The 27,451-nt window shown below is 41.5% G+C and overlaps 1 protein-coding gene across 2 annotated transcripts in view; it reads right to left on the reverse strand.

The window, feature by feature from the left end:
• Nucleotides 1–27,451, reverse strand: part of camta1a (calmodulin binding transcription activator 1a) — a 278,666-nt gene that overhangs the window by 115,569 nt on the left and 135,646 nt on the right. For both annotated transcript variants that reach the window (XM_085344132.1, XM_085344133.1), the window contains exon 5: nucleotides 8,868–9,003. In XM_085344132.1, coding sequence (XP_085200258.1) covers nucleotides 8,868–9,003 — 136 coding nt within the window. The remainder of the gene's footprint in view (nucleotides 1–8,867; nucleotides 9,004–27,451) is intronic.

The raw sequence follows: 27,451 nt of genomic DNA on the forward strand, positions 1-27,451 counted from the left end.
CGTTGCCCAAAGCAAAGGGTTAAACCTGTTTCCTGTGTTAAACTACTATTTAAGCACTCTTTCATGTAAAATATCAAACCTTTCAATATCACTCTGAGGGAAGCACAGTTGCTCACACTGTATATTTCTATACAAACACTTAAGTATTCTCTTTGAACTTTGCAGTTCCACTCATTATACCTCCTTTGAAGAGTGAATGTTGGAGCATTGGTACATTTTGATTTTGAAGTTATTAAATGCAACACAGCAGCAAATTACATTTAAACCTCTGTTTTACTGGTTAATAATACATAGGCCATGTGCAGAAGCCAGCAGAATAAATAGCCAAGCAACAAGAAAGATAAAGGAAGCCAGCAAGTGAGATGCTTGAGTTTAGCAAATTCATCTCAGTTTAACTGTTAACATTTCAATATTTTTTGCAGATTAAGCACAAACTGTGATGCTGTACTTGCTTTTTGAGTTAAGAGAAGATAAACTCACTGGATGACTCTTCCTTAACACCTTTGCTGGCCCCCAGTAGTGTCCTAAACACTAACTCCAGTGTTGCAAACCCTATCTGAGAGAAATTAAAATAGCCACGTTGAGGAAAGCAGACACGGTTCTGCCAAGGCCATAGGGGATCGGAGGAAAACTGCTGTTCTTGACATAGGGGCTGGTTTTCACTGTAATAATGGCTTCATAACAACAGAGACCTAAGTGGCTTTTTCAAAAGAGAGAAGCAGATGGAGCAAAAAAGTTACACACACACAGAAAGTTAAAGGAACATGATGAAGACAGAGGGGTAAAAATGGAAACTTGTGGCTTAGGTAAAGGCATACCCTTAGCATCGGCATTACAAATGCTAAATTAAGTCATACAGTTTGGCAATAAAAAGTTAAACACCTAGTTACAGCAGATAGAGCTCAAGTTAATTATTCTGTTAACAAAAATTTAGCATTTCTGCAGCAATCATGTGACCAGCAAGACTTTGACACTGACACAAGCATACAACAAAATTGGAATAGTTATTATTAGCAGCAAATCGTGTACAGTTACAGTGGGGTCATGCAGTGCTGTGGTGCACAGTCTACAAAAGATGCCATCACTCTTAACTTCACTCTTAATCTATCAACTGCAGCCTCCTCTGGTCTTAACATAACTGGTCTCAGCATAAAACAGTTTACTGGGAGCTTCATGGCATGGATAACCATGGCTGAGCACTAGGTGTAATTTTTCAGTGGCCCACTGCTTTCATCCATATATTGTAGCTTTAGAGTGTGACCCCACTCTTGTAATTAAGCATACTGGTTTATGTTGTTTAAAATACTCTATTTATCCTTAAATTTGTGGTATGGTCTGTAAAGGTGGCCCAGTATATATTCATGGTTTATTTAGGATTTTATTTATTTATGAATTTGTCTTGTATTGCCCATTTAAATGTTATTTATTTATTTTTATTTTTTAATCGAATGAACTTAGCCAAATGTTTCCCTGTCAAAGTTGGTTCCCCAAACAGTTTGTGTGCTCTGGTGCCTATCCTCCATATCCTGAAGAAAGTAAAGTACACATTATAGTTCATTTAATAGGTTTTCAAGATAATAAACTACTCTTTAAACATAAATAAGGCGATCGTTGAGTCCCTGCCTCTACACAAAAATGTTACAAAAGTGTATAAACTAGGCAAAAGCTGGTACCGCCTGCTTTTCTTTTTCTCCCACCTATGATTTAAGCAAATCATTGCCAGGAATGATCTGAGGCCCTGACTAGAGTTGACCTTTAAAGCATAACACAACTCACTATAAGATTTAGTATTTTCTCTTGAGTGTGTGTCTTTGAAGAGCATTCTAGTCTGAGCCGCTGAAAAGGTAGAAAACAGAAATGTTGCCTGTTAACATTCAGCTCTGCTACTATTAAGCATTCTCTTTTATGTTCAAAATCTTGTTGTTGTTTTTTTCATTTTGCTGTGTCATATTGCTTTAGGTCATCTTTATACATGTTATTCTTTCCAAATTGTTTTTACCACAGGAGAATGTTGAAAAAGACCCCTGTGGAGATGCCTCAGCATGACTACACCACAACATTTTGCAACAGTTGTAAATTAAATTAAGGAAGGTATTGATAATATACAGCTTTATATTACACTCTTTATATCATCACTCCATACAACAACCTTTCTAATGTTGAGCCAACCCAAAATAGGCTGATGGACCGAAATGGTCCAATAGTCCAATGATAGCTGGGTCAGCATGAAATACAGAGCTTAATGTTTCCAGAGTGATTTGGAAACTGTTTGATAAAAGGGACAAAAACTAATTACGGTGAGCTTGAAGGAAAATCATGAGTAAAGTGCAGGTTCCTAAGGCTTAAGGGTAACACGTTCTTGTCAGAAGGCTTTGATTCAGTCGCTGATAACAGCATAACAAACACAGTTGAGCCCTTATGGAGAAGAGAGAGGATAATTAAATGTGCCAGAAAAACAACAACAAAATAGTTTTCTATTTTAGATTTTAGGTCTAGCACTCTAATGTCCATGGCAACATTTAAGGACCTTAATAATTTATTTGTATTGATTGATTTTGACTTTGTTCATTAATATGCCATGAAGCTTTTTTATATTCTCTCTTCATAAGCTTAGGTTTACCCTATACCTGAGCCTGAAATGAGAAGACCGGTAACTTAACTGCTTTCACATGCCCATGTAGCCGCTCAGTTTTACTATATGTGAGAGCCTAAGGTTATAACCATGGAAACAGTTCTTTAAAATATTGCTCATAGATTGCCTTTAACTCCTCCACAATCAGGTAATTCAAAAGGGAAGAGCTAGTGTGCTCTCAGGCAAGTGAGAAAAAAAAAGAGTGAATAACAAAGTCGACTCCAGGAGAAGAGCGAATACGATGGGAAAAGTAATCAATTTAGTGCCTTTACAGAGCAGGCAACTGACTGTTGTCTCGCAGACAGCCTGTAAGTTAGAATAAAAATGTAAAATACAAACTTTTTTGCTTTGGGCATTGCTTGTATCAGTAATGTGATCTTAATTTCACAGTTGACTTGGAGCAGGGACAGGAGGGAAAGCACGCATTGTGTCACCTCCTCACAGAAAAAGGGGTTTTGTTTAGTGCCCTCTCACATCTGGCCTCACAATCTGGTGATATCAGCTACTGCATCTGTAAATCAGTGTTACTACTGCTACTAAAACGCATACAGTCACCCACAGCAACCCTATTTCACAGATATGCAGCCAGTTTCACTATAACTTACCAACTCTACCCACTCATTTGGCCATGAAATAGTGAAATGTTAGTTTTAAGCAGCTGGGCAAAAAATGAACAGACAGACTGGATTTTAAAAGTTGGATTCGGGGGAATATTACAGTCCTACAAATTTAAATATATGTTTGATTTGCTACAAACGGAAGGGCAAGAATACTTGCAAGCAGGAGTTAAATACTGAAGGTCATGTGATTTTGAAAGCCAATGCAGTGTAGCATCCAGTGCTCATCCAGTAGCATCCACTCCATTACAACATTAGCAACTAATGTTTTGACATTTGTCTTCATTATTATCAATGAACAGAGGCGATTGAGCCACCAGCATGCTCCATTACCTTCCTTCATTGCACAGTTGCACAGTTGAAATCACACATTAGGGTGGATCCAACATAAAATGACAAGTTACGGGACCTAAGGACTACCAGCTGATTATTTAGGTGGTGGAGGATGAGAGAGTTAGATGAAGGCATGGTGGGGTGGAAGAGATGCAGGCAAGGGATTTTGGGAATTGGTAGAGAACTGTACCAGCATTAAAGTGTAAGGAGCACGGGGGCACAGAGCAGCACAGCACACCTTAAGAAGAGAAGCTCATTTCAATCGGTATAATTAGCCTGTGGTAATGAAATAAGTCAGAGGCACTGCCACCTTCACTTAAGAGAAAATCGATCTGTATTTGAGGGAGTTTATTAAAGCTTAGGAATAATGGGAAGATAGGATAGAAGGGGTGGAGGAGTGGAGGTGATGGAGGCTGAGCGCACATTAACAGCTAATCAGAACGAAAAGGTGGTAGCATTGGGGTAGAAGCTTGACAAGAAGCAGAACAGAGATCAGCTGGAGTTTCCCAAAATAAAAGCGTTTAAGGTCTGTTCTATCTCACAGGGGGAAGCCATAGGACGTGAGAGCTATGAACATGTGAGACATACATGCTGAATATAAAGATGAGATATTTTTTTCTTTTTTAAACATAGTTTATCAAGGCCTGTTGCAAAAGAGGATTCGGACTGATAGATAGTCACTGGAAGTGCTTGAAAGGGTCTTTTTGGATGTTGGGTGAATAACTTGAGCTTGGTAAGCACCGGGTGTGGTGAGATAATCACTGATGGACATTTCTCCTCAGGTTCCCCAAATGCATGCTGGTTGATGTGGGTGCTGCTTGCTCATTTATCCAGCCGTCTGGCCAACTCACCTGGAGTGATGGGGGAGACGTCAGGAAGGCAGGCTGCTATTTCACGGCCTGTTAAGCGCTAATGCCGCAACATGCCCTGCGCTCCAATTTTAGGGAACAGGGAGCATTACCGCCCAACTCAAGGTTCTGTCCGTCTGGACTGTGGACTTGGACAGTAGTGAGGGGATGGGATTAGCAAGAAGAAAAAGAGGTGGGAGTAGAGGAGAATGATGAGATGTCTTGTGAATGAATTAAAAGACAGAAATAAAACAAACAGAGAAAAGCTCACAAAATAGTAAAAAGCAGAAACAAGTGGAATCTTTTTCCACAGGCTGCTGAGCAAGCACTGTGGAGTAGACAGGACAGCAGCACACTGACATCCACTTCTGCCATGCTAGGCTGCTTCTCGCAGGCCCCAGAAGGCCCCTCGCTCCCAGGCTTACAGCCTTTCCCTTGCCAGAGCTCCTGAACATCACTAGCCTGACCCACCCACAACATTTGTCCTCAGTGTGCACTAAACTTGGCCCATGTAATAACCACAGAACCTCCATTAAGCACTGCATGGCTAGAGAATCAGAGCATCTACAGCACAGTGTGAACGGTGTAAAGAATCTCCTGTAAAACAAGTGAGAATGTGCTCAAATTATGCCAATTCTTTGTGTTCTGGCTTGTGAATGTGTAATATGAATTATGCATAAAAACATCATTCTCTTCTGTTCTGAAGTACTGGGAAGAAATTGCTAGCTCTTTATCCCATCCTACATTCACTGAACGGAGGGCAAAAGTCAAGTCATTTATGTCAAGCATGTGCTTACAGTAAACATCACATCCATCATAGTGTAGTTACAGCAGTGATGGATCACCTTTCTCATCTGCCATTCTTGAGGTGTGAGGTGTTTAAAGGACATGACCCAGGTCTTTCAAGGCTGCAAGAGGTGGCGTGCACATGGAGAAAGACACAGCAGAGTCCAAGCAACATAAGTCAGCACAGATGAAACCCGCACTGTATTTCTATATACACAATATGAAATAGCAGTTATGGGCCAATTTCTACAAGCTCTCATGTGGCCTTGCAGTCCTAAGTCATTTTCTTCCTCTGCTTTCCCTCTGCACCTAGCTCACGTTCATAGTATTCGCCACCTCTGCTGCTAATACAGCAATTAGCTCTAGTAAATTAGACATGTTACAAGGCATAGGGCCTTGCAGACAAAATCACAAGAAGGTGAGTTACACACTTTCCAAGTAACTGACAAGTGTGCCAACAAGAGCCATCGGCCATGGCATGTGACTCATAATGATTTCAGTTCAGTATGTTCTTTATCTCATATTGTTGAATATTCAGCAACTGTACTATAATTTTTCAGCCCATGACAGTCTTTTTGGACTGATGGACACAAGCTAAATAGTGTCTGCTAAAGAATTTCCCTTCTCTGATGCATGATGCATTTCTGGTAATTGCCCAAGTGCTTGTTAGGGCTACATGCTTGTGGACTATCAAAGCTCAGTGGCAGGCTGGGACTATTATGCAAGGCTCGTGATTTGCTGGAACTAAACAGTAGGATTAAAAAAAAGATACAGGTACAGTTAGGTGAATGAGTAGAAGAATACAACAAAAAACACTGGGCTCAGTGACAAAGGCCTAGAGACTGGTCAGTGATATCCTGGCAACCTCCCATCACCATAGAGAAGAATGTGTAACCCAGACCAGTTGATGAGTGGTTTCTGGAGGTTGCCGGCTGTCACTTGTAGAAATCAATCACAAAGACGGTGCTACCAGATTGTCATGGTCATTGGTAGTTTCCAAGGAAGACGCTGATTTGTTTGCAAATATCAGTTAACCAATGACTTTGCAATAGTGAAACTTGGAAATGAGCATTTCAAACTAGAAACAGGGAACATTCAGCTTCCAAATAAAAGTTGTGCCTTACTGCAGAAACCAACAGGTTTTTAAAAGGCAGAACTTGGACGGGGAATGGTCTGTGTTTTTGATTTGTGATTAAGCCGTCACAGTTTTACTACCATTAAACAAGTGGTTGGCACGTACTTGCAGACAAGTCAGCATCTTCCATTCAAACTATGGGTGACCACAGCAATCTGCTAGCGGCCAAAGCGATCAAAAGGGGGTTTTCGGTGCAGTACCGTACACTTTTTTGCGCCCATTTTCTCCTAACAATTGCCAGTAACCTCTCACAGCCACTCACCAACTGACCAACTGATCAGATACTTACTTTTTCTCCCAGTGACTGATAGTTATTATGTGATTGCCAAATACTCACTATGCTTGACATCTCTGTCAGTGTTTAGCCATCACTGTGTATTATTTGGATAATGACAGAAATGTTACTGCTGAATCCAACATGCCATAAACGTTTTCATTGTTCTTGGTCTTAAAACCAAGTTATATGTATTCTATGTTAAGCAGTTGAGAAGCAGTTGTTAACTGTGTACTCTATTAGAAAGCCTGCTGACTTTACCTCTTGCCATATATGTTTGACTAATTCTGCCTGCAATGAATTTAATAAAGAAGAACTGTTTTAACTTTTGGGATTTTTTTTTGTTTTTTTGTAGTTCAGAATTGTAGTGAGTTGAGCTGTGACAGTGATATTCCAATTGAGGAAGTTATTCCAAAGAAAAAACAGCTGCTTTTCTGAAGCACTGAGCAGGATAGATGCTGGAAAATAGAAAATATAATACAGTATTCTGAGGAGGCACTGCCTCAGTGGATGCTGATATGGGTACAGATGATATAGCAGACATCAGGAAAGAGTAAGACATAAGCTCACTTTCAACTAATATCAATTGTTGCTTTGCAGTAAATATTCTGCTTTAGATATAAAGTAGGTTTGTTTATATTTAAAGTCTCGAACTATGATTTACTTATAAGAGTGGTCATGTTTACACTTTTCTCATGCACCATTCCTCAGTTTTCTTAACTACTATTTGAGCTTAGTATCATTTGCACCTAGTAATCATTGAGAAAGAGATGGGACTTAAACCCTAGACCTGTCAAAGGTGCATCACGGCGTACCACATACAGAGCGACAAATCTTCACTTTTACATTCACACCTACAGCCAATTTACAATCACCAGTTAACCTGCATGTCTTTGGACTGTAAGGAATTGTGCCACACAGGCATGATGAAAGGTGTTCTATGAGTTTGGGATTCTACAGTCAACTTAGTTTTTATATCCAGTGGAAGTGCACACACTTTGCCTTCCTATCACCATATAACTCTGACAGATGTCACTTGGCTGCTGTGCATTTTTTCCCCCTAAGAAACGAAACCACAAAGGGACGAAGGATTTCTGAGTTCCTCTCTGTACTGGTTTATATATGCAGTGGCTACTGATAAAGTCAGAGCTCAGACACAAAATAGTGCCTAAACATAGCCTGAACTCACACATTAATTGAAAAAGAGTAATACAGGTTTAGCTTACTAAACCTTCTTTACAGCCAAAACTGCCGCAAACTGGAATCATATTTAATGCTTCAAAAGGACTGATGTGTGTAGTCTCAATGGGTTATCAGACCACTGTAGGACCAGAGATGACACTGAGCTGGCTAAGCGAGGGAAGAGGCCATTTTCTTGGAGTGACAAATATCTAGAGGAGTAGAAACACAGAGTAGAGCCCCTGTTGGGAGAATGCCCGAGCTTTGTCTTTGTCACACAGTGTGACACAGATGCACAGCACCACTCCCTGAGGTGTGCGGTTAGGTGTATGTATGTGTAAATTGTGTGCTTGGGTTTGTGTGTGCATGAGAGCACATTCACATAAGAAAGCTCAGAATCTCCCACCCTTATCATTGATCTCAACTCCTGTACTTTTAGCATTACTGCTTGTGGTCAATGTGAGAAAGAGACCAGAACTAAAACTTGAGCAATAATCAAATGCTGAGGAACTTTCTTTGAGTCTTTGGATGAGTCTTGCCATGACTCATTAACATGACTGCTAATAGATCAGCCAGGGTAGCAACACTGTCACCAACTTAAGTCTACTGAGAGGCTAGGTGAGCCAAGCACTGACGCAAGTGGGCTTTTATGGCAGCAGCTGGTATGGGTAGTGACTTGGAGTGAGGTGAGGGAACACTAGTTTCACAGTACTGCTTTGAGCCAGCAAGATTAATGTAGGCTCTCTGGAGCAAAGGCAACATCCAGAGCTTTAATAAGGTACAAACAATCGGTTCCACTCGACTGGCTTCCCAGGGAAAACTATTGTTGTGCTGCATTGTTTCTTGGTGAAGTTCCTTGGAGACACAAGCCGGCTGCAGCATGTGGCTGTCTCCATTACAGCCAAGGGAGAGCTCACTGTAGACCTCTGTTTGTCTGTGTCAGGATGAAGGCTGGCTCTCGCCCACCCCACACCCACCCCCGTAGCCACCCCCGTGCCGACCCCTATCCCACCTCTCTTCCCATTTACTCCCTCTAAATCCAAACTCTTGTCAGCCCACTCACCTCAACTCCCTGCACTTTCAACTTCATGTGATCCTCCCGTGTGGTCTTCCCATCTTTCCTCTTCTTCCAGCAGTAGCCATCCTTTCTGTACTTCACCTTCTTCCTATTGTACAGTATCATCGACCCATTCTGCGGCCTGGACCCGTCGAGACAGGAGAGACAGAGGAAGAGCAAAAGAGAGAAAGATAAGATAAGATGAGAAGAATTTTTAGGCAAAGCTACAGCACAGCTCAGGGACTCATTTTAGAGATGTACAAAGAAGCCTGACATGAGTCTACGCCAGGCAGAAAATGCACCAGTGACTTAGATGACAAGACTTCTTTATGGTGTTTTTCAGCATTGGTATGCACAGTTTGACAATGAACAAAGCACCCTTCAGCATACATTTTTTCCAATGAGAAGTGTGTGTGCTGTGAGGAGTTAAAGTGACACTCCTTCTCTCAGAGTAAATTATATGAAGGCCAGTTTGTAAGGAAAGCAGCATGGGGGGTGAGTGGGTTTCTTCCTTATCTCTCATTCATCCAACTTAAATGAGTTGTGGTGTTGGAAGTCCCTAGGGGAAAGAGATCTTCCTTCACACTCCATTCATAATTCATTCTCCCTCCACCAGACCACAGCCTGTAGGCTCATAATGATATAATGTACTATTTGATGATAATCTGCCTTTCCATTTCGATTTGTAACAGAGGCATTTGCCGCTCAGTGTTAAACATTAACAGAAAGTGTAGCATAAAACATTTATGACTTTCTCAACAATTAGGAAGCAGTTAGACATGGTTATGTATTAGTATTTATGTGTATTGTGCAGTGGTTACGAATCATCAGTATGAATCCATACATAGTGCTCACTCTCCACAGATTCCCACACACTTGTCCATACCTCCACAGTGCAGTGGTGGGTTTCCATCACTGGACATGGCTTTGACTCAAATTCATTTCCTGGCAACGTCCCCTCACCCTAAACTTATCCCAACCTTGAACCAAGTCTTCCAGGAGTCCAGTCGAAATTATAATGATTAGTGGTATGGGGACTTGCATTTTATCCCCAGAAGCAGAGACAGTCCCCACAAAGTGAATGTAAATGTGGTTAGGTCCCCACAACATAAGTAATACAAGTATAAACACATCACACACAGCTGCTATGATTTGGAGCTCTCCCAAATGAGAACAGGTTTGCATCGGTGTTTGTTGCCTCACAGTGAATGAGTGGGAAAGCCGCCTGCCCAGGCTGCTTAGGAGGCAGTGTAACTGAAGGGGGCTTAACCATCCAGTCAGCTGGTGAACCTTGCTCATTGCTCCACACATAAAACACACACAACACACACAGGCACAGATATGTAAAACTAGAAACACAAAAAAGAGGAAAAACTCTCATCAAAGCGAAGGGGGGGAAAAGTCGGGTTGATTTGTGGCTTCTGTAGCAATAACCAAAATAAGAAAAACCAATGGTTGTTTTGCATTGTTTTGTTGTTTATTGTTAAATTTTTTTCCACAAGATTTATTTATAAAGCTGCATGCATCATTTTGCAGGGCTGCCTTTAGGGGCCAGGGCGTGTGTTTATCTTGGTATCACTCATCAATCATTTTTCCTTGCTGGATCTCAGGGGCCAGTAAAGAGGGAGGAGAAGAGGGGAACTGGGGTCCCTGCAGTTCCCCCTCTGTGGCCCCTGACAGCACCTTCTAATGAGAGACGCCACTCACACACTGATGTGCTCACTCCTTCCTGATCTCCCTTCCTCCCTTTCCTCCTCCCTTTCCCTCGCTGAAGCCTGCTCTTCTCGCCGTCAGTCAACTCAAGCTGTTCACCAGGGAATGTCTTTGTCTCCTCCCTCGCTCCCTGCTCACTCTCTCCCTCTTGTTTCATCTGTCTCAGGATCCCTCACCTACACCCTCCCACACCTCCTTCTCTCCTATTGTCTTCTCCTTACTCACTCCCCTGTCTTGTTCGGTACTTTGCATGCTTTGCAGAAATCAACTATTAAACAGACGTGTTTATTGGTCAGCTTGAGAAGTGGAACTCCTCGATGGCTGTATGCAATATACACAAAGTATAAATTGTTTTGTAGTTTACAGCATCCATAACGTCACCCATCGTTGAGATGCGATCATAAATGGCACTCTGGAGCTAAGAACTTTGCAGATTGCTGTAATCTCATCATGTACTCCTGCAGATCTGCATACCAAATATCACTTGAAGGACACTCATCTGAGATGCCATTCCTGTTTTTGGTAGCAATCAAACAAGGAATGGCCCTCTAAAAGTTTGATGCTATTATTCGCTTCAATATCATTCTGGGTTTTGTCCTTCAAAAGATACAAGGAGTGTGTGCTTCTTAAAATGTAGCTCTGCGTGAGACAAAAAGATGGGCGCGGATGAGATAAGGCAGAAAATCAAATGACACAGGGCTATCTGATCTCCTCCAGAGCACTGGAAATTGGGGTGAGGCTTCGGTGTCAGAGGCTCCACGCCGTATTTATCGGCTCCACGCCGTATTTATCGGCTCGGCGCAAAAACTTATTCGCTCAGCTATTTTTGAGGGACTGTTAGGTAGATGCTATTTTCAATTCAAGGCACTTAGGGCCCAGAAGAGAGAGGCTAGGCACCCATTCTGGGGTAGGTCTTAGGCAAAAACTAGTCTAAAATGCATGCTTTGGCATAATGTGTCTCCTTTCCCTCCTGCTGTCTCCCACTCTCTCTCTCTCCCCCTCATCTTTTACTACTGTATACTTAGGCGCTTCAATTAATCTTATCAGAATTACACATATTTATACATGAGGGGAAAAAGCTAACTGCTCCGTTATCAAAGAAGCGTGACAGGAGGCCCCCTGTCTCAGATGCCTAAATGTGGCAGATTAATATGGAAATACAGGCTTCTAAAAAAGTGCACACAAGCTCCACAGCTGCCTCTCTCTTCTTTGGAGTTTGCAGCGATAATAAGCTTCACCCTCAGGGTGGTGTTAGGCCTTGTCCAGTCCTTTAGGAATCACTCATTTACCCAGGTAATGGCATTCACTCAATCAGATCTGTTGATTTGAAAAAGTCAGGGGAGGGTGGAGGTTTTATGAGGCTGGTGACGTGATCAGCATGGGTAACAAAGCCAAAGCAGGGAAACCTGGGCCCAAAGGCAGGTAAGGAAGAAAAAAAACTGCTCACATTCTCAGCTTTACTGTCTAAAGGCCTTTCGGCACAAACAGAAACAGAAAGGGAAAAGCTACATGCACACAAAAAGCGAAATCTGAGTGAGAACAAGAGATTCTTCTGTTCTCCACAGCTCTGGTGAATCGCCTTGGATTAAAATGAAAAAAGACACAACATGTAGGCCATACATTATTCATAATACATGGTATAAGTTATTACTTTTTTACTGGACTTAAAACTACTCAATTGTAGCAGGTGTGCTCAAGTGTAAGACAAGAATACTAAATTGGTAGTCCAGGTTATAATAGTAAAGGTTATGCTTCTTTCTGAATGTATTTTTGTCAAAAGGCTTACAAGAATGAAATATCTCAGTCTTGGTGAACTGGCGTAGCCCACTCCGCCACACTCCCTGTGATGCTCTAGGTTTGATTAATACCATGCTGCAATACATGCTGTTTTTCTCCCTAGCAAGCTCGACTGACATTGGAGAGGAGAGAAGAGCTGGGCTGGAGAGGCTTTGAAGATCGGAGGGTGAGCTGGTTGGGGCCTGAAGTGGCTCAGGAGGGAGGCGACACCTGCTGTTCTCAATTACCCATCGGAGCCTTCAGCCATCATAGCCTTTACCCCACTGTGTCAACAACCACACTTCTACCTACTACTCATCTAAACACATCCACATATACACACCTGTATTTTGTGTTACACAAAAACCAATCCTATTAAGAATAAATATGAGGGATAAATATGCCCCTGGGCACTCGAACAGAAGCACAACATACAGTAACCCCATTGCTCCATATGGGGATAACATTATTAACACGAAGAGTGACAGACCATCAATAACACACTGATGCTTGTCATTACAGTTTCTGTCAATCACAGTTAAAACATAAATCACGTGTTCATACGCATGCGATTGGGAGCACATGCGCACACTTGGAGCTGTCAAAACTTTGCAGCGTTTTTTCGCATGTAATGTAATTACATGGTAAGCAATGGTGCTCTATTAGACAGCACATGATCTTTGAGCTAGATGTGTGAACAGAAAGGTGCTGGCGTCAGGAGCCCCTATCTGGACGCATCACGTGCAATTGATGACTCGCAGATAAGCTGCTCCTTTCAGACCTGCCAACGAATGCATCAGGAAGTGGGGCGTACACTAAAACTACTTTAAATGTAAATCTGCCATGGCCTCATGATTGAGATTCATCGTCTGTACTGCTCTGAAACCCTCCAACTCCCCCGCTAGTGTGCGTATGTCGAGATGCCGCAGGTCGCGTTCCTCTTTGACTGCCAATGAGGCCTTAGCACTTGGTCACTGTAATGCCTTACTGCTGTAGTCCTGAGCGGCTCAGGACTCCAGCCCTCAACCATTCTGATAATTAAGACAATGAGGGCTGTGTGGTGGGTTAGTCAGCTGGAACAAGTCATGCATCTTTTTAATCATATCTCATGATCTATTATTTTTCCTAGGGTGTTATTTTCTCACCTCTGCAGACTTTTTGAAACACATTTGAATTTTATTCTAAATATTTTTAATAAAAAAACTAATTTAAGAGTATAAAACAATGGCTGACACGAATTAGACTGAAGTAAATGATGGAAGTTAAGTTTTCCAAACATGGCGTCAGATACTGATCTCCAAGGCTGTACAGATGGAGCTCAATGTTTATTTACCCAGTGTTCAGCTAAATACAACAGTAATAATGAGAGGGTAGCTAGGCCCCTGGAGTTGTAATTCAGGATAGGGAGACAGATTGTGTGCCTCCCCTCTTCCTCTCTATCTATACTGCTGGTGATTGCCACAGAACTCAAGCTCCGGCCCACTGCCTTCCAGCACAAAACAGATGTTTCCCCCACACTTATCTCAATGAAAAAATCACAGACAATTTACAAAGAATATAAATTACTGTTGTAGCTGCACATCAGTGTCTCTGTCCCTATAAGACCTTGTAAAGAGGATAAGGGTGAATTGCTGTGGGAGGGTGGGTGAATTGTTGGAGGACAACATAAAGCGGATGGAAGCAGTAGGGGAGGAGGGTGGCGTGGCTCTTATCTGGTCCACAGCAGCCCGGCGGAATGAGAGGGTGGCTGGTGATTGGCGGTGATGCTTTACTGATAGCACTAAGCTGGTTTCATGCACATTTCAGGGAGGCTGCCATCACTGCTCAGAGTTAAAGCTCTCAGCTGCTGCCAGTGGATGAGGTTTGGATGTTATTTACAAATAGCCATGTCATACACTGGTTACACCTCTCCATTCTCTGTGTCAACACATACACACATAGCATTAGCGACTAATGTGCAGCTTTGATGTACAGCTTAGGTGACACGGAATCTGAATTTCAGTGCTTGTAAGGTTTTGGCTGTGAAGACATTTTTTATTCACTTGAAATGCACACTGTCACTGCATGTTTGTGTGTACCTGTGAGAGAGAGAGTGCATATAATGTGTTTAACTGGGTTGGACTGTTGATGATTTTCAAATGCATGCTCAAAAGGCTTCCACATCATGTTTGTGGCGAATGCTATTTCCAGTCTTTAGTCAGTACTGTATGCATATGCTTACTTGGAAAAAAGCGACTACGGAGACGATGATTCATACCTCACATGCTTTCCGCTAATCTTCACAAATCATCCATGGTGTGTCTCAGTACGTTGTAAATGAAGGTGCCATCAGAATGAAGTTTCTCTACATCCCAGCTCCTGCTGACAACTACATGCTGTGTGCATCGTGCAAGTGTAAACTTAAGTCCTGTAGCACTGCCTTATTATGACACTTTGTAAAGAGGATGCTTTTGTACTTTCAATAATGCATGGCCAGCAGGGAATTGTGTACAGCCTTATTTTATGTCATGGGGTAAAGTTGCTGTTTTAGCAGCTTATGTTCTCCCCTGGTAGGAAAATACTAATGCAATTAAATCTAAGTCGAACTAGACTGCAGCAAGAAAAGGTCAGGTTTTTATTATTAGTAACAACAATCTTCCTTTCTATTATATGAGAAGCAGGGGGGATTCAGACACCAACTTAATGATGTGGTCATGTATTTTTAAGAGCCCAATTTAGGGGGAAAGATCAAAGATTTTTATTTCTCCATGTCAATCTCCTAAAGCCACATTCAACAAGCAATATAAACTTCTGCGATTGTCCTAAACAGAAAAATATAAACGACAACATGAAAGGGAAAAAAAGAAGAAGCAAAAGGTAGAGATTCAAACCCAGAACAAACTGTAAAACATTGAAAGCTTAAGTCTGTGCGTATTGGCAGCAGTTTTATGAAGATATATTAAGTTATTCGTTTTGATTGTGAGTATAAAACACCTGTGAAATAGATATTGTATTCATATTTTTTCAGATAATATGGGCATCACAAGAAGACCTTGAAATTAGGGTTACTGTATGTCTCTCTAGAGGCCTCTACAGATACAGGATGGGCTGAGAGCAGGCTCTCTTCTACATCTTGCCTAATGCCAGACCAGGCTAATGGATCACCTGGACGTGAGGGCCTTGTCTCTCCTCCAGAGCAGTCAGTGCCACTGAACTTCCCCTATTGATCCCTCAGTGACGGAGCACAGCTAAGGCCAGTTATTGAACCACTTATGATTAATTCACAAATCCTGCCTTGTCCACAAAAAAGGTAAAAGAACAAAGTACAAGCAGTAAGCGCGACTGGAAAAAAAAGAAGGATAAAGCGCCAGGGAGGTCAAAAAACTCAACTTTTTAAAGTGAGACAGAACTACAGACTTAGAAGTGCTGCTTTACAAGCTGACCAAGCTATAAAGCACATCTCAGAGTCCCTTCTGTCACAAAAAACGTCAGCACAGTGCTATGGTGGGGGCTGGAGGTGGTTGAAAAGAGGGAGTGATAAAAAAAAGGAGTGTGTAAAGGAAGAGAGACAGGCAGGAAAGCTGAGTAGGAAAAGAAGAAGCTATTCTTCCTTTCCCTTCCATTCCTTGGTCCTATTTTAGTCATGAGGATAGACCGATGAGGGTGAGAGGTTGAAATTGAGCTGTAACTCTATCTGGGTGCTGGAGCGAATCAGAAAGTCTATCCCACCTTTCACCTGGGAATCACAGCTCTCTCTCTGCCCTGTCTGGTCACCATACCAACCAGAGCCAGGCATCATGGGTTTAATTGGAGCCCTGGGCTCAACGGCGGCTCAGGCACAGATAGAGTGAGGGGGAGAAGGACAGACATCAGCCATGGTCAAGTGATGGTGGCCATGCAGATCAAATCGAATTTCAGGCATTGCTTGCATTGCAGGGCTCACGTTCTCAAGGTAACACTAAACATATTGAATGGAACTGTTGTGCTTTTTAACTAAGCAGGGAGAGCTGTTGTCCACAAAAAGATTAAAAACATAAAGATAAGCTACTTACTTTTAAAAAAAGCAAACGTCTGTGATTAAATTCTTTGAGCCATAACATAAAGAACTGTGGTAAGAGTGTACTGCATGTCAACCTGAATGAAAATTCCAACATGATTTCTCCTCACAACAGCCAAACTGAAAGATAATACATGCTGGTTGCTCTTGTTTAGTTGTTGGCAATTACAAGTAATGTTCACTGATTTTTTTTCCCATAAATGTAACAAATGCTCTGCAATCACCTAATGTATTGATCATCAAACTGAGCTTTGACTAGCCTTTGCACAGCTGCAGGAGAGCAGTGTGTGGGACAATCAGTATGATCCAACTTTGTACAAAACAGATCAAAGCTGCTTAGCTGGCCATGAGATCAAACTGCAGTTGCATTGGGAAGCCTCCAACTGTGAATGTGTGCAACTGTGTGTAGCATAAAAAAAAGAGCATTTGTGCTCAGTGATTGTACTGCACCTTGGTTGGTTAAACAAAGTAAGAGAAAAAAAATAGACATAAGTAGGACAATTGGTAGCCGATTCTGCTTTTTGACAAAGAAAAAAAAATAGTTTGAGATGCCTATAATCCTTAGCATCTAGATTCCTACTGATACTAAGGATGCTACGCTGTTAAAATATCTATCACGAACAACAAACCAGCACTGTAAACAGGTCTGCTGTAGTTGGACTGCTGTCCAGGCATGGCCTAATACGCAGACAATCCTCATGGAAATGCATAACTAAACACTAATGATTGTGAAGCGTAGAAATCCACACTGGATTTCAGAGTGTGTCAACATTCATTTTGCAGACTATGAAAATGTGCAAGTAGAGGATCCGGCTTAAACAGATTGACCATATTCTTCTCTCAAAGTCAAAACAAAGAGATATACTTGAATACAAATTGAATAGACATTATAATATTCTAATAAATATATTCTCCAGAGCACCGTGTTTTTTAGCAGGTTCTCCCGTGTCAAAAATGCTCTGGTTGGTTAAATACAACTAAACTAAAAATCTATGTATGAAAAACACTTTAGTTAACTGAAATAAAAATGAAAAATAAACTTCTGAAAAAAGCCCTAATGAACTAATATTTTGCACTATTCTTTACCAATGACAGTAAAAAAATGCAAAATTGCCACTAAAAGTGCCACTTGAATAACAATGAAAAAACTCTTTAAACTAACAGAAACTAAACTGAAGCTAAATATTTTTTTAAACAATAAGAACTGAAACAAGCAAATACACTCTGGATACTAACTCAAACTAAACTGAATAGGAAACTAAAATGTAACACTAAGGAAAAACTAATAATGAAAATGCAGAACAGAATTATCTATGGGTTGGTGAAAATTTATACATGACTAGAAAACCTGAAGCCACGTATCTGTGTACTTGGTTAGTCTATATGCTTTCCATGTACCCTTCCCACACCTATCATCATAGATGACAAGCCAAAACATAAAATGAGGAGGAGATTGAAGAAGTTGTGGGGAACATAGATGTCTGGGATCCTCTGCTTTGCCGCTGCAACCCTGATTGAACTAAGCGGCTTAAGGAGATGGATAAATGAACCCTGGCGTTTTGATTCTTATTCTTGTCTACTGCCACTGTTATCCTGTGGACTCTTTGCAATTTTATTTCTGACATGTTCTGTTGATGTTATTCAAAGACCAAATAATCAGTTTTTCCAGTAACTGAATGGAGGCAAACAGAAGAAACATGTTGGGTACTATATGATTTCATGGGTGAGAGTGTTAGTCACGTGGTCCCACGAGCCCCAACGCTCTCTCACACTCTATTTCCCTGGGTGTGTTTATATATGATGACCCTTCATCTTGGCCCCTAACACATGTCTGAGATCACTCAGATACATCAGCTGGGGTGAGGACCTCACACATAATCACATAAATACAAACACACACACAGCATGACTGAGCAAAGCACGAGAAAAGTCAACTTAGCTTCTCCTGGTAATACACACCAACACTGACAGTTATTACCCAGACAATGAAGATGATAGACTGTGCGTGTCCTGCTATGTTTACCTTTGGCCGCTCAACTTTAAGTTGAAGCCATCGATGTGCACATGTACACACACATCTGAATACACTCATAAAGTAGTCAACAAGGCACACCTCTAATCATGGCCACCTCTGCCTTCTCATTTTCCATGTTCAGTGGCTCATGGAGCACCCACACACTAAATCACATCAACAGTATCTCCTCCATAAATTTTCCAGTCCAAAACATAATCTTTTTCCTTTCTTCCCATCTTTTTCTCATTTATGTAAAAAAAAATAAAAAATCAGCTACACAATGCACACACACAGATTTACAGACAGACAGAAATACACTCGAGCACAGCTGCCCTAGTAGTACAAGAGCGCAATAAATACCCCACAGGTTGGGGTCAACTAACTATAGATAAAATTAGCATCTAACCATACCTTCCAGAGAAGGAAGAGGCGTAACTCTCCTATTCCAAAACCATAAAATGTTTATCCTTAGTCTGTCACCGAGCATGACTTTCACACACTTTTTTGAAACAGCATTTCCAAACCACAGAAATACACAGGCTTGTCACACCGGCCTAGCTGATTGACTATTTCCCACATATTTGACACACCAGTGAGTCTGCTCATCAGTCACCTCAGCAAGTAGGCAGCAAGTTAGGGTGGGGAGTCCAGGCAACAGCCCAGAATGACTAGAGTTTGTTTCTGGCTGCGTGCCGCATATAATGCAAGGCAACAGGGAGACACACTCCTGAATTAAATATGTTTTACTAATTGATGTGATACGTACATTTAGTGGTATACACAACTTTACAACTCACTAGTTACTCGTATTTCTTGTAAATGGCATATTTAGCATTGGTTCATTTTAACAAATGATGTGTAGGGGGAAAGAAGGCTAAGGAAGATGCACTACTGTCGCCCTGAGACTACTCTGGATGTTTAAAGAATTTTTATACAAACTCAACTATGGCAGGCATCCCTATTTCTGATTTGAGTCTTGGGTCGGGTCCATACACTCCCTCGTGTTTGCATGTAACACGCTTGGATATAGCCCAGACTAATCTCAGCTGGAAACCTTGATGCAGAGAACAGACGCTGAGAAGAAATATTATTATAGATTTCTGGGCAACACTTGACACTACAGCTTGGTAATAGAACTGAAATACTATAGCGATAGACTGATAATAAAGAGGTAATAGTTCGGTTAACCCATGGAATTACCAAAGTAATAATAAGAAAGCAATGTTAGTATAAAATACTAATATTAACAGAAAGCAACAGCTAGCATTACGCAGCTCTGATTTATGGTTATTACACAGAAAGTAAAAAGAATGAGAAACAAGTAACAAAATAACAAAAACTTACATCACTAAACAAATACAGCAGTATTACTTTTTAACAAAAAGCAGATGTTTGGAATATAAAGAAAGCCACTTTATATCATATATGATATGATATGATATGACTGATGATTTTGATATGATTTTTATGTGTTTTTGAAGGTTGTGGCATGATATATCAAAACATTCAAATCTCAATTTTTAACTAGCATCATTTTTATAGGTAGTAGTTGTTTCAAAAATACTGCTATACTTGCATGCTTCAACACTTTGTTTAAATGTTTTTTGACATGATTAGATGTTCAGTCTTTATTTCTGGCCCCTTACCACCCTGTTAGATCAGTTTCTTTCTATATTAGCCAGGTATACCCTTTTGCTAATTCCTGGTTACTTTATTATTTACAGGGTATTAATCATTTTCTTTAAAACTCTGTTATCAAACTGTCACTACTCAGTAATCATGATATGACCAAGCTGTAAAGTGCTACTGATTGCAGAAACACAAACACTGTCTACTACTTGTGCTGGAGTGCTACTATCCTGCTCTTTGAGGACAATGAGACACTGATCTTGCCATCGTTGGCATTGTGATAAACTACTTCTGGAAGCAATCATGAGAATTTACATCATCCCTTGACATTTAGCCTCACACTCCAAACACTATCGGTGTGCGGCGTCTTGTCTGTACGGATTGTGGGAGCGACCCTGCGTGTATGTGTGTGTGTGTGCGTGTGGACTATCTTTCTCTGACATTTAGCCTTGCTGTCCACATGGTTCTCTGCAGGAAGCAGCAACGTGGGAATGCCAATCTTGAATCGTGCAACTTTTTTTTTTCCGCGTGTTTGTGTGTATTTATATCTGTGTGTCTGTTTGTGTGCAACTGTGTCAGAATTGGAATACACAGTTATTAAGGGGAAGGCCTGCCACTCATGTGTCTCCAGAGGATGAGGAGACTAGACACCACAGAGAAGAGGAGGGAAAGGGAAAAGGCAGGCTTAGAGGAGAAACAGAGAGAAGCCCAGCTAATGAAGGAGAGTAAGGGAATGGTTAAAGTGTCAAGGCACCCATTGTATTGCAGGGCAGGAGCAGTAAAGACAAGCTAGTGGCCTCCGCAACTTTAAGATTGCCATTAAACTCTTGCCTTACTCGTGTTTATGGTTGGCTTTGTGTGTCAGAGGAGAAGGGGATTGTAAAGCGGGGCTTTGTCCGTCTGCCATCGATTTATTTCCTTCGTTAGGGTGATGACACTGCCTGCTTATGATGTCCTAGCACAGACTGTAATTACAGAGCACTTCTGTCTTTATTGATGTCACTGTGTTAGTTTAATTACGCTATATTGGGTTTTAGAGTTGCGGCAAGAGCAAAGCTATGATGTAGGGCAAAAATCATCAATGGAACATCCTCTTTTGAAGGCGTCGAGTGCAAAGAGTTGGGAGATAATTATTTCATAGAAAGACATTTAAAATAGACCCTGTGCATCTCAACATCTACAAAGGCAAAGAGAAGGTAATCTAAAATTTAATGACTATTTCGTCTGTGTTATGACCAAAGTCAGAGGGAGGAGGCTGTGAATGTGATGAGGGCCTTAATGGAAATGAAACACCTGGGTTCAACCTTGAGAGCGACTGTTTACACTCCCAGTCCCCAGGTGCTGGGGTTGACTGAGAGGAGCAGAGAACCATTGGCGTGTCTGTGTGAGCACAAGTGTGTGTGTGTGTGTGTGTGTGTGTGTGTGTGTGTGTGTCTGTGTATAGAGTGTATATGAAGGGATGGGACCCATGGGGAAGCAGTGCCATGTCAAGGTGACCCTTGAGTGGAAGAGGAGGAGGGAGAGGCCACCTGCTTGCTGGCGGTGGCAAAATAAGGGTGACAACCATCCACCTGTCTGAGAACACTCTCATTCCAGACCCCATCTGCCCACCCCCTTTGGGATATCTCCTCCCCAGGGGAACCTGTGACCCTCACTGTCGTCCAGTTCACCAGGCCTTCTGTCCACTGTCAGGAGCCAGCTAAAATTGCCACTGCTCACCTCCGACCGGAGGCCATTCAGGGGCACTGTAATACAGTACAATACATTGGGGGCTCTGGCGCAGCCACCAGTTGTTTTATTCTACTTCTACTTTTTTGGTTTCAAAGTGATCCAGGTCCCCCGGCCTTATGTGTGAGACTGTGCTATAAGTCTTCTGGCTTGGCTAAGTCATCACATGTAGCCAACAGGAAAGACCTTTATTTGCCCACTTTTCCTCCTCTAACATCTTCTTCAAACTGAAAACTCATCATAGTGTTCTGTAGCACAGATAATCACTGGCCAACAACAAAGCACTTTGGCAACTCAAACAATGGTCACATATAGCACACTGTCCATTTATCACCTCTCTCTCTCCCTCCCACTGTACATACAGCTACCCATGTTTCTTCGCATAGTACTGTGGAACACACACAGAATTACATTCTTTCTACATGGCAATCCACCCTGTGGATATCGCTCTTTATTCAAGGACGTCTGTCTGACTGCAGTCAGGGGGCATTCCTGTCTCCCCTGGCTACAGACCTGTGGTGTGGACCTCGGGCTGTATTTGCGTTTTCTCTTTAGGTTTTATCCACATACCTGAGTGGGGTCTAGGTGGAAAAGACCCACCAGACTTCTGACATGTCTTCTGATCTCTCTCAGTCCTCCAGGGCTGACAGACCTACTGTACTCGCCCTCTCTGCAGAGGGATATCTACTACAACGGAGACTGAGAAAGATACAGAAAGTACAGAAATTGATTGTGAAAGAACAAAAAGGGAAAAGATTTAAAAAGTGAAGGGTGTGAGGAGGGCAGATGATACTTAAGTTAAACTGAAACATTAGCTCTTTGTTCTTGACAAAAAGTCTCTGCAAGATAAGAATATGCTCACTGTAAAGCAAATGCCATTTAGAGAAGGTTGCAAGTAGGTTTGTAATTAAGGCAAGTTGGAGCTTAAAACAGCATCTAGGAGCTGGATTTCTCTCATCTCATCTGCAGACCTCGCTGCACGTTCTGCATGATTACCTGTTGACTCATAGCGTATTGATGTTACCTTGGCTGCTTTGTTGGAAATAGACACAATGATATCTCTACCATGGCACATGTCACAATAAGAAGCTGATTAAGTGCTCTGCTGCTTCTCTAGAGTTTTCTCTTGCAAAGGTTTCCTCAGTGGGAAAAAACTGAGAAAGACATGAGAGGCTGTCTAAAGTCCTCCAAGAGAAGAGTTATTATAATGATATAATAATAATTATGATGGTAATAATTTCTAAACCTCTAACTGTCATGACAAGAGTTTCTCCACTTTGTTTAGTATAAAGACTGTTTTACAAAAACCTGATCCTGAAGCTTACTACACTTTAAAACACTCACCAAACTGGTCTTAAGCTTGGTGTCTATACTAAAGTCTTAGTCATGTGGTAAAAATCCATTTATCTTTTCTAACGGGTAAAAAAATAGTAGCATCCAGTCGTTGCAGCTACTCCTTTTATGTGAGGTGTCTCACACACTGATGGTCACATTTTTGGGGATTCCTAAAATTATTGTTATAAAGAGTCGAAAACAGAATAGTGAGCCAAAATACACAAACAGGATTCCTGCTTTGCATTTGGGCCCAACTGTTGTTTCAAACTAAAGCAGCAGCACATATATAATCTCTAATAAATGCCATTATTGTGTTGAGTTTATGTAGTAGCTCAATTCTTCTATTACCATATGTCTGCAGATCTGCAATAGTGATTAAAAAAGGTAAACTACTCATAAATCTTTGCTTATCACAGAAAGCTAAATTGCGTCTTGCTACAATTGCATTAGTGTATGCTTTGGCTAAAGGCAAGAGACAGTGATAGATAGTAACAGGGTTTACTACAGGAAGACTGTGAGGTGCAGACAGGGGAAGGGACACTGGGAGACAGAAAACGGTAGAATGTGTAAATCCAGAGTAGTTTAGGATGAACTAAAAATGGTTACGGGAGAGAAATGGGAGTGTGAACAAGAAAAAAGAAGGTAAGGGGTGGTGAGAGGAGGAGGGCGATGACGAGGAGAGAGAAGGTTGGTCTCATTACTATTAGACCTTCTCTCTCCCTCCAGGCTCAGGTGACCCTGGTTCTCGAGCCCTCTGCCTTGCACACCACTAATCATTTGGTTTTAATCACCGGGATATTCTCCCCCTTTGCCCCTCCCCCACTTCCCCTCCCTTCCCTCCATGCCCTACTGTGCGCCCTAGCTTTTGCCAAGGTCCAGCTAATTTTATTCTAATTGGCCATAGCCTGGGCTGGGACCAATCTGCCTGATTGTCCTTATCCATCCGTCCATCCTGTCTCTGTTCCACTCCTTGTCCTCTCTGTTCTTTTTCATTCTGTCTCTCTCTCTCTCTCTTTGCTGCCTTCAAAACTTCACGCCTGTTTCTTCAGCTCGTCACTACCTCCTCTCTCTGCCTCATCTCTCTTTCACCTCTAATTCTTCTTTTTACCCATATGCTGCCGCGGCAGCTCCCTCCCACTGTCTTTAATGCCATTCATTGACATCGCACTTGTGCGAATGTTTTCCAATTTCTGTTCTCCCTCTCCTGTTGACCTTACATTCCACCAGACAAAACAAATAGCCTTGATGTTGTCTGCCAACAAAAAGCTTCATGCGACTGCCTTGATCCACACACAATGGCATGAAAGAGAAATGTGAAGCTGTTCAATTAGGGTAAACCTGATGGCTGAAGCCTGACTTTCTCCCTCTTTTTATGAGCGAGTAAGAGGACAGAGACAGTGCGTCAGATGACACTGGAAAAAATGAAAGTGCTGTGCGAACAACAAAGGGTGATGAGACGCCCGCTGGCCAGAAAGCACAGAGAATTAAAATGAAACTGTCTTCCTCATAGGCTTGTGTGAGCATAGTACACATTGTTAGATTCCAGCAAAGAACAAATGTCTTTTACTTTGCTATGTTAAGCAGAAGGGCAGTTTTTTGTTGTTGTTTTTTAACCAAAATGTGACTAATTTAAAATCTCAAACTCAAAATATTCTAAAAAGTTTTTATATTTGCTAGCCTATTGTCAAGTTGACAAAATGTTACTGTACTGGTCATCGAGGCTAACCTTACCAGTCACACTGCAAGCAAAAAATAAGAAAAGCAGATGGAAATCCTACATTACAATCACACGCTACAAATCCCCTACTTTTCTTTTCTCCTCCGGATCAACAGCTCCAATAAATTTTCATTACACCTGTGTGAAGCGCTTCAAATAGAGCCACAGAAGCAGAAACTAATTACTTTCTAATTTATTGACTAATGGCCACAGCCCTGGGAGACAGCTGCAATTGTTCTAACAGTCCTGCTGCTCCGACTGCACTCAGGTCCACTTTAGATTCATAACCAAAATAATTTATCATTACAAGCACATTAAATTGAACCGTATAGACCATAACAGTGGTAATTTATATCATTTTGTTGTTAGGGATGCTTTTCTCTCTCCTGTCTTGAAAGCATGCAATCTAGGGGATAGGATTTGTCTCCAGGCAGTCGTTGTATGTGGCAGGTTCACTTTGTTCTTCAAAGAACTCTTTGTTTTGCACCTCATTCACCATTTGTTGGACCTTAGGGTAGAAGGGAGACGAAAAAAAGAAAGTGTGGCTTTTTTTTTTTAAAATTTAAAAAAGTGAGAAGAAGACATCTGTGTTACACATAACAAACACGAGAGTCAAGACTGAGACAGATTATGGTCATCGCTGCTCGTTACATGGCGTGTGTATTACATGACAAGCACACAAACGGTCTCTGAGTCTGGGGTACATTTTTTTGCCATGATTTAGATTCCAGCATTTCTCAGCTAGTTTTTCATCTAGACAAAATCTATGCTATTAATTAATGAATCTTTAGCGATTGTCCCATAATGCATTTCTTTCTTGATGGGAACAGTGCCTTCCAGGATGTCAATGTCCCTATCAACAAGACACAAATGGTCACCCAGTGGTTTAAACAGCGTGATAACAACATTAGCCATGTGTCAAGGCTTTCTTAATTACTACAGAGGATGCCATTTGTGCATTGATTGGATATTCGAAGCGAAGTATTAGATAGCATTTTCCGTTAGTGTCATTAAGATGGAAAGCCCATATGATCATGCAAATACATTATATAAGCACTGATTAGCATTGACCTTGCCCCCTAACAGGGGAATTGCTGGAAATAATGCCAGCAGAAGCATCCGCAAATTAAGAACAGGCTACCAAATTCAGTAACAGAAATAAATCTGGTCTTATTCAATCATCATAGCACACCAAGACAGCGTAACACAATTTAGCATTAATTCATGCCTATAACTATCTTTTGTTTGACTATTTTATTTAAAAGAACAAATATTCTGATGGTCTGAGACTTCAGATTAAAGCAGTTCACTGGATCTGTCTGAGGAATTTCAGCCTCTCAGCAACAACAACCAATAAACCAATAAACCATGCTGATAGTACAAATTTTTCTATTGTGTTGTGATACGAGAAGCTAGAAGTCGACCTCCTGAGGGAGGGTCTGAACAGTAGCAGTTTGTCTCTGCGGTAGGAAAGCTCCATTCACACTTCCCACTGCATGAACATGCCAGCCACTTGCATTTACACTTCTGCTTTTCCGTTTTTCAACCTTTAAAAAGCAAACAGAACAGCAAAGTTGCTCAAACTGTAAAATTCAACTGTAGTTGGCCATCTGTAACAACAACGACAGGTGACCTTTCTCCTGCAGTTTCACCTGCAGTTATTTAAGCTTTTTGTGTTCATGCAGTGCATGCCTGTGTTAGAACCTGTTAGTTGACTGGAAAGTTTATGAAATAGGTCTTAATGCCATTTGGTCTGGTTAGAAATCTCCATTCAGTTCTTCAGTAAAAAGAGCAATCCGTAGAGGCAGTTTACACAAGTCCAAGTGTCCATAGCAACACTAGTAGTAAATCACAAATGATAATAAAGAAAACAAATATCTCTGCTACTCTGGAATATTTGTTGTATCTTTTCTTTTAATTGGCTCACCAATTAAATCTATAACCATATACACACATCATTTGAAGAACACACATGGGCTCCAAAATACCATTTACTCTGCCTCTCTCTGTTCTCCTCTTTAGCCATTCAAGCTTTCACAGCCTGATCAATAGAATTCAGCAGGCCACAAACACAGAGAAGAGGGTGTGTGTGGAGGGGGTCCACTGGGAGAGACAATAAGGACACTGAGAATAAAACTGAGACCAGAGACACACAAACATAGACACACGCACACTCAAACACACACACGTATACACAATCTGTCCTGTATTCCCAACCCCGGCATTTACGTCAGCATCCTGTTTAAGACACTGGCCACTTAATGGAGCATAGCCAAGGCAGTATGTGTATTTGTCCGTGCCTGTGTGTGCGTGTGTGTATGTGTGTGTGTGTGTGTGTGTGTGTGTGTGTGTGTGTGTGTGTGTGTGTGTGTGTGTGTGTGTGTGTGCCACTTCGACGTAAGTACGTGTATGTGTAAATAATGTTGGGCAGAGAGAGTTTACCTGCTACAACAGAGGCAAAGGAAGGACACACTACTACAGTGGAACACACACAAAGTCAAGCACAATAGCCATTAAATCAAAAGCAATCTCTTTGCTCCTGGCAATTTATACTGAGAGTTCTCACACATGCATGAACATGAACATACACATACAGAAAACTGATGAATACCACTATCAAATACACTGTGAGACTATTAGGT

The sequence above is a fragment of the Diplotaxodon limnothrissa genome, linkage group LG20 (assembly GCF_057381915.1).
Source record: "Diplotaxodon limnothrissa isolate DT_005_m linkage group LG20, D_limnothrissa_male_GT1.1, whole genome shotgun sequence".
Taxonomy (NCBI): Eukaryota; Metazoa; Chordata; class Actinopteri; order Cichliformes; family Cichlidae; genus Diplotaxodon; species Diplotaxodon limnothrissa.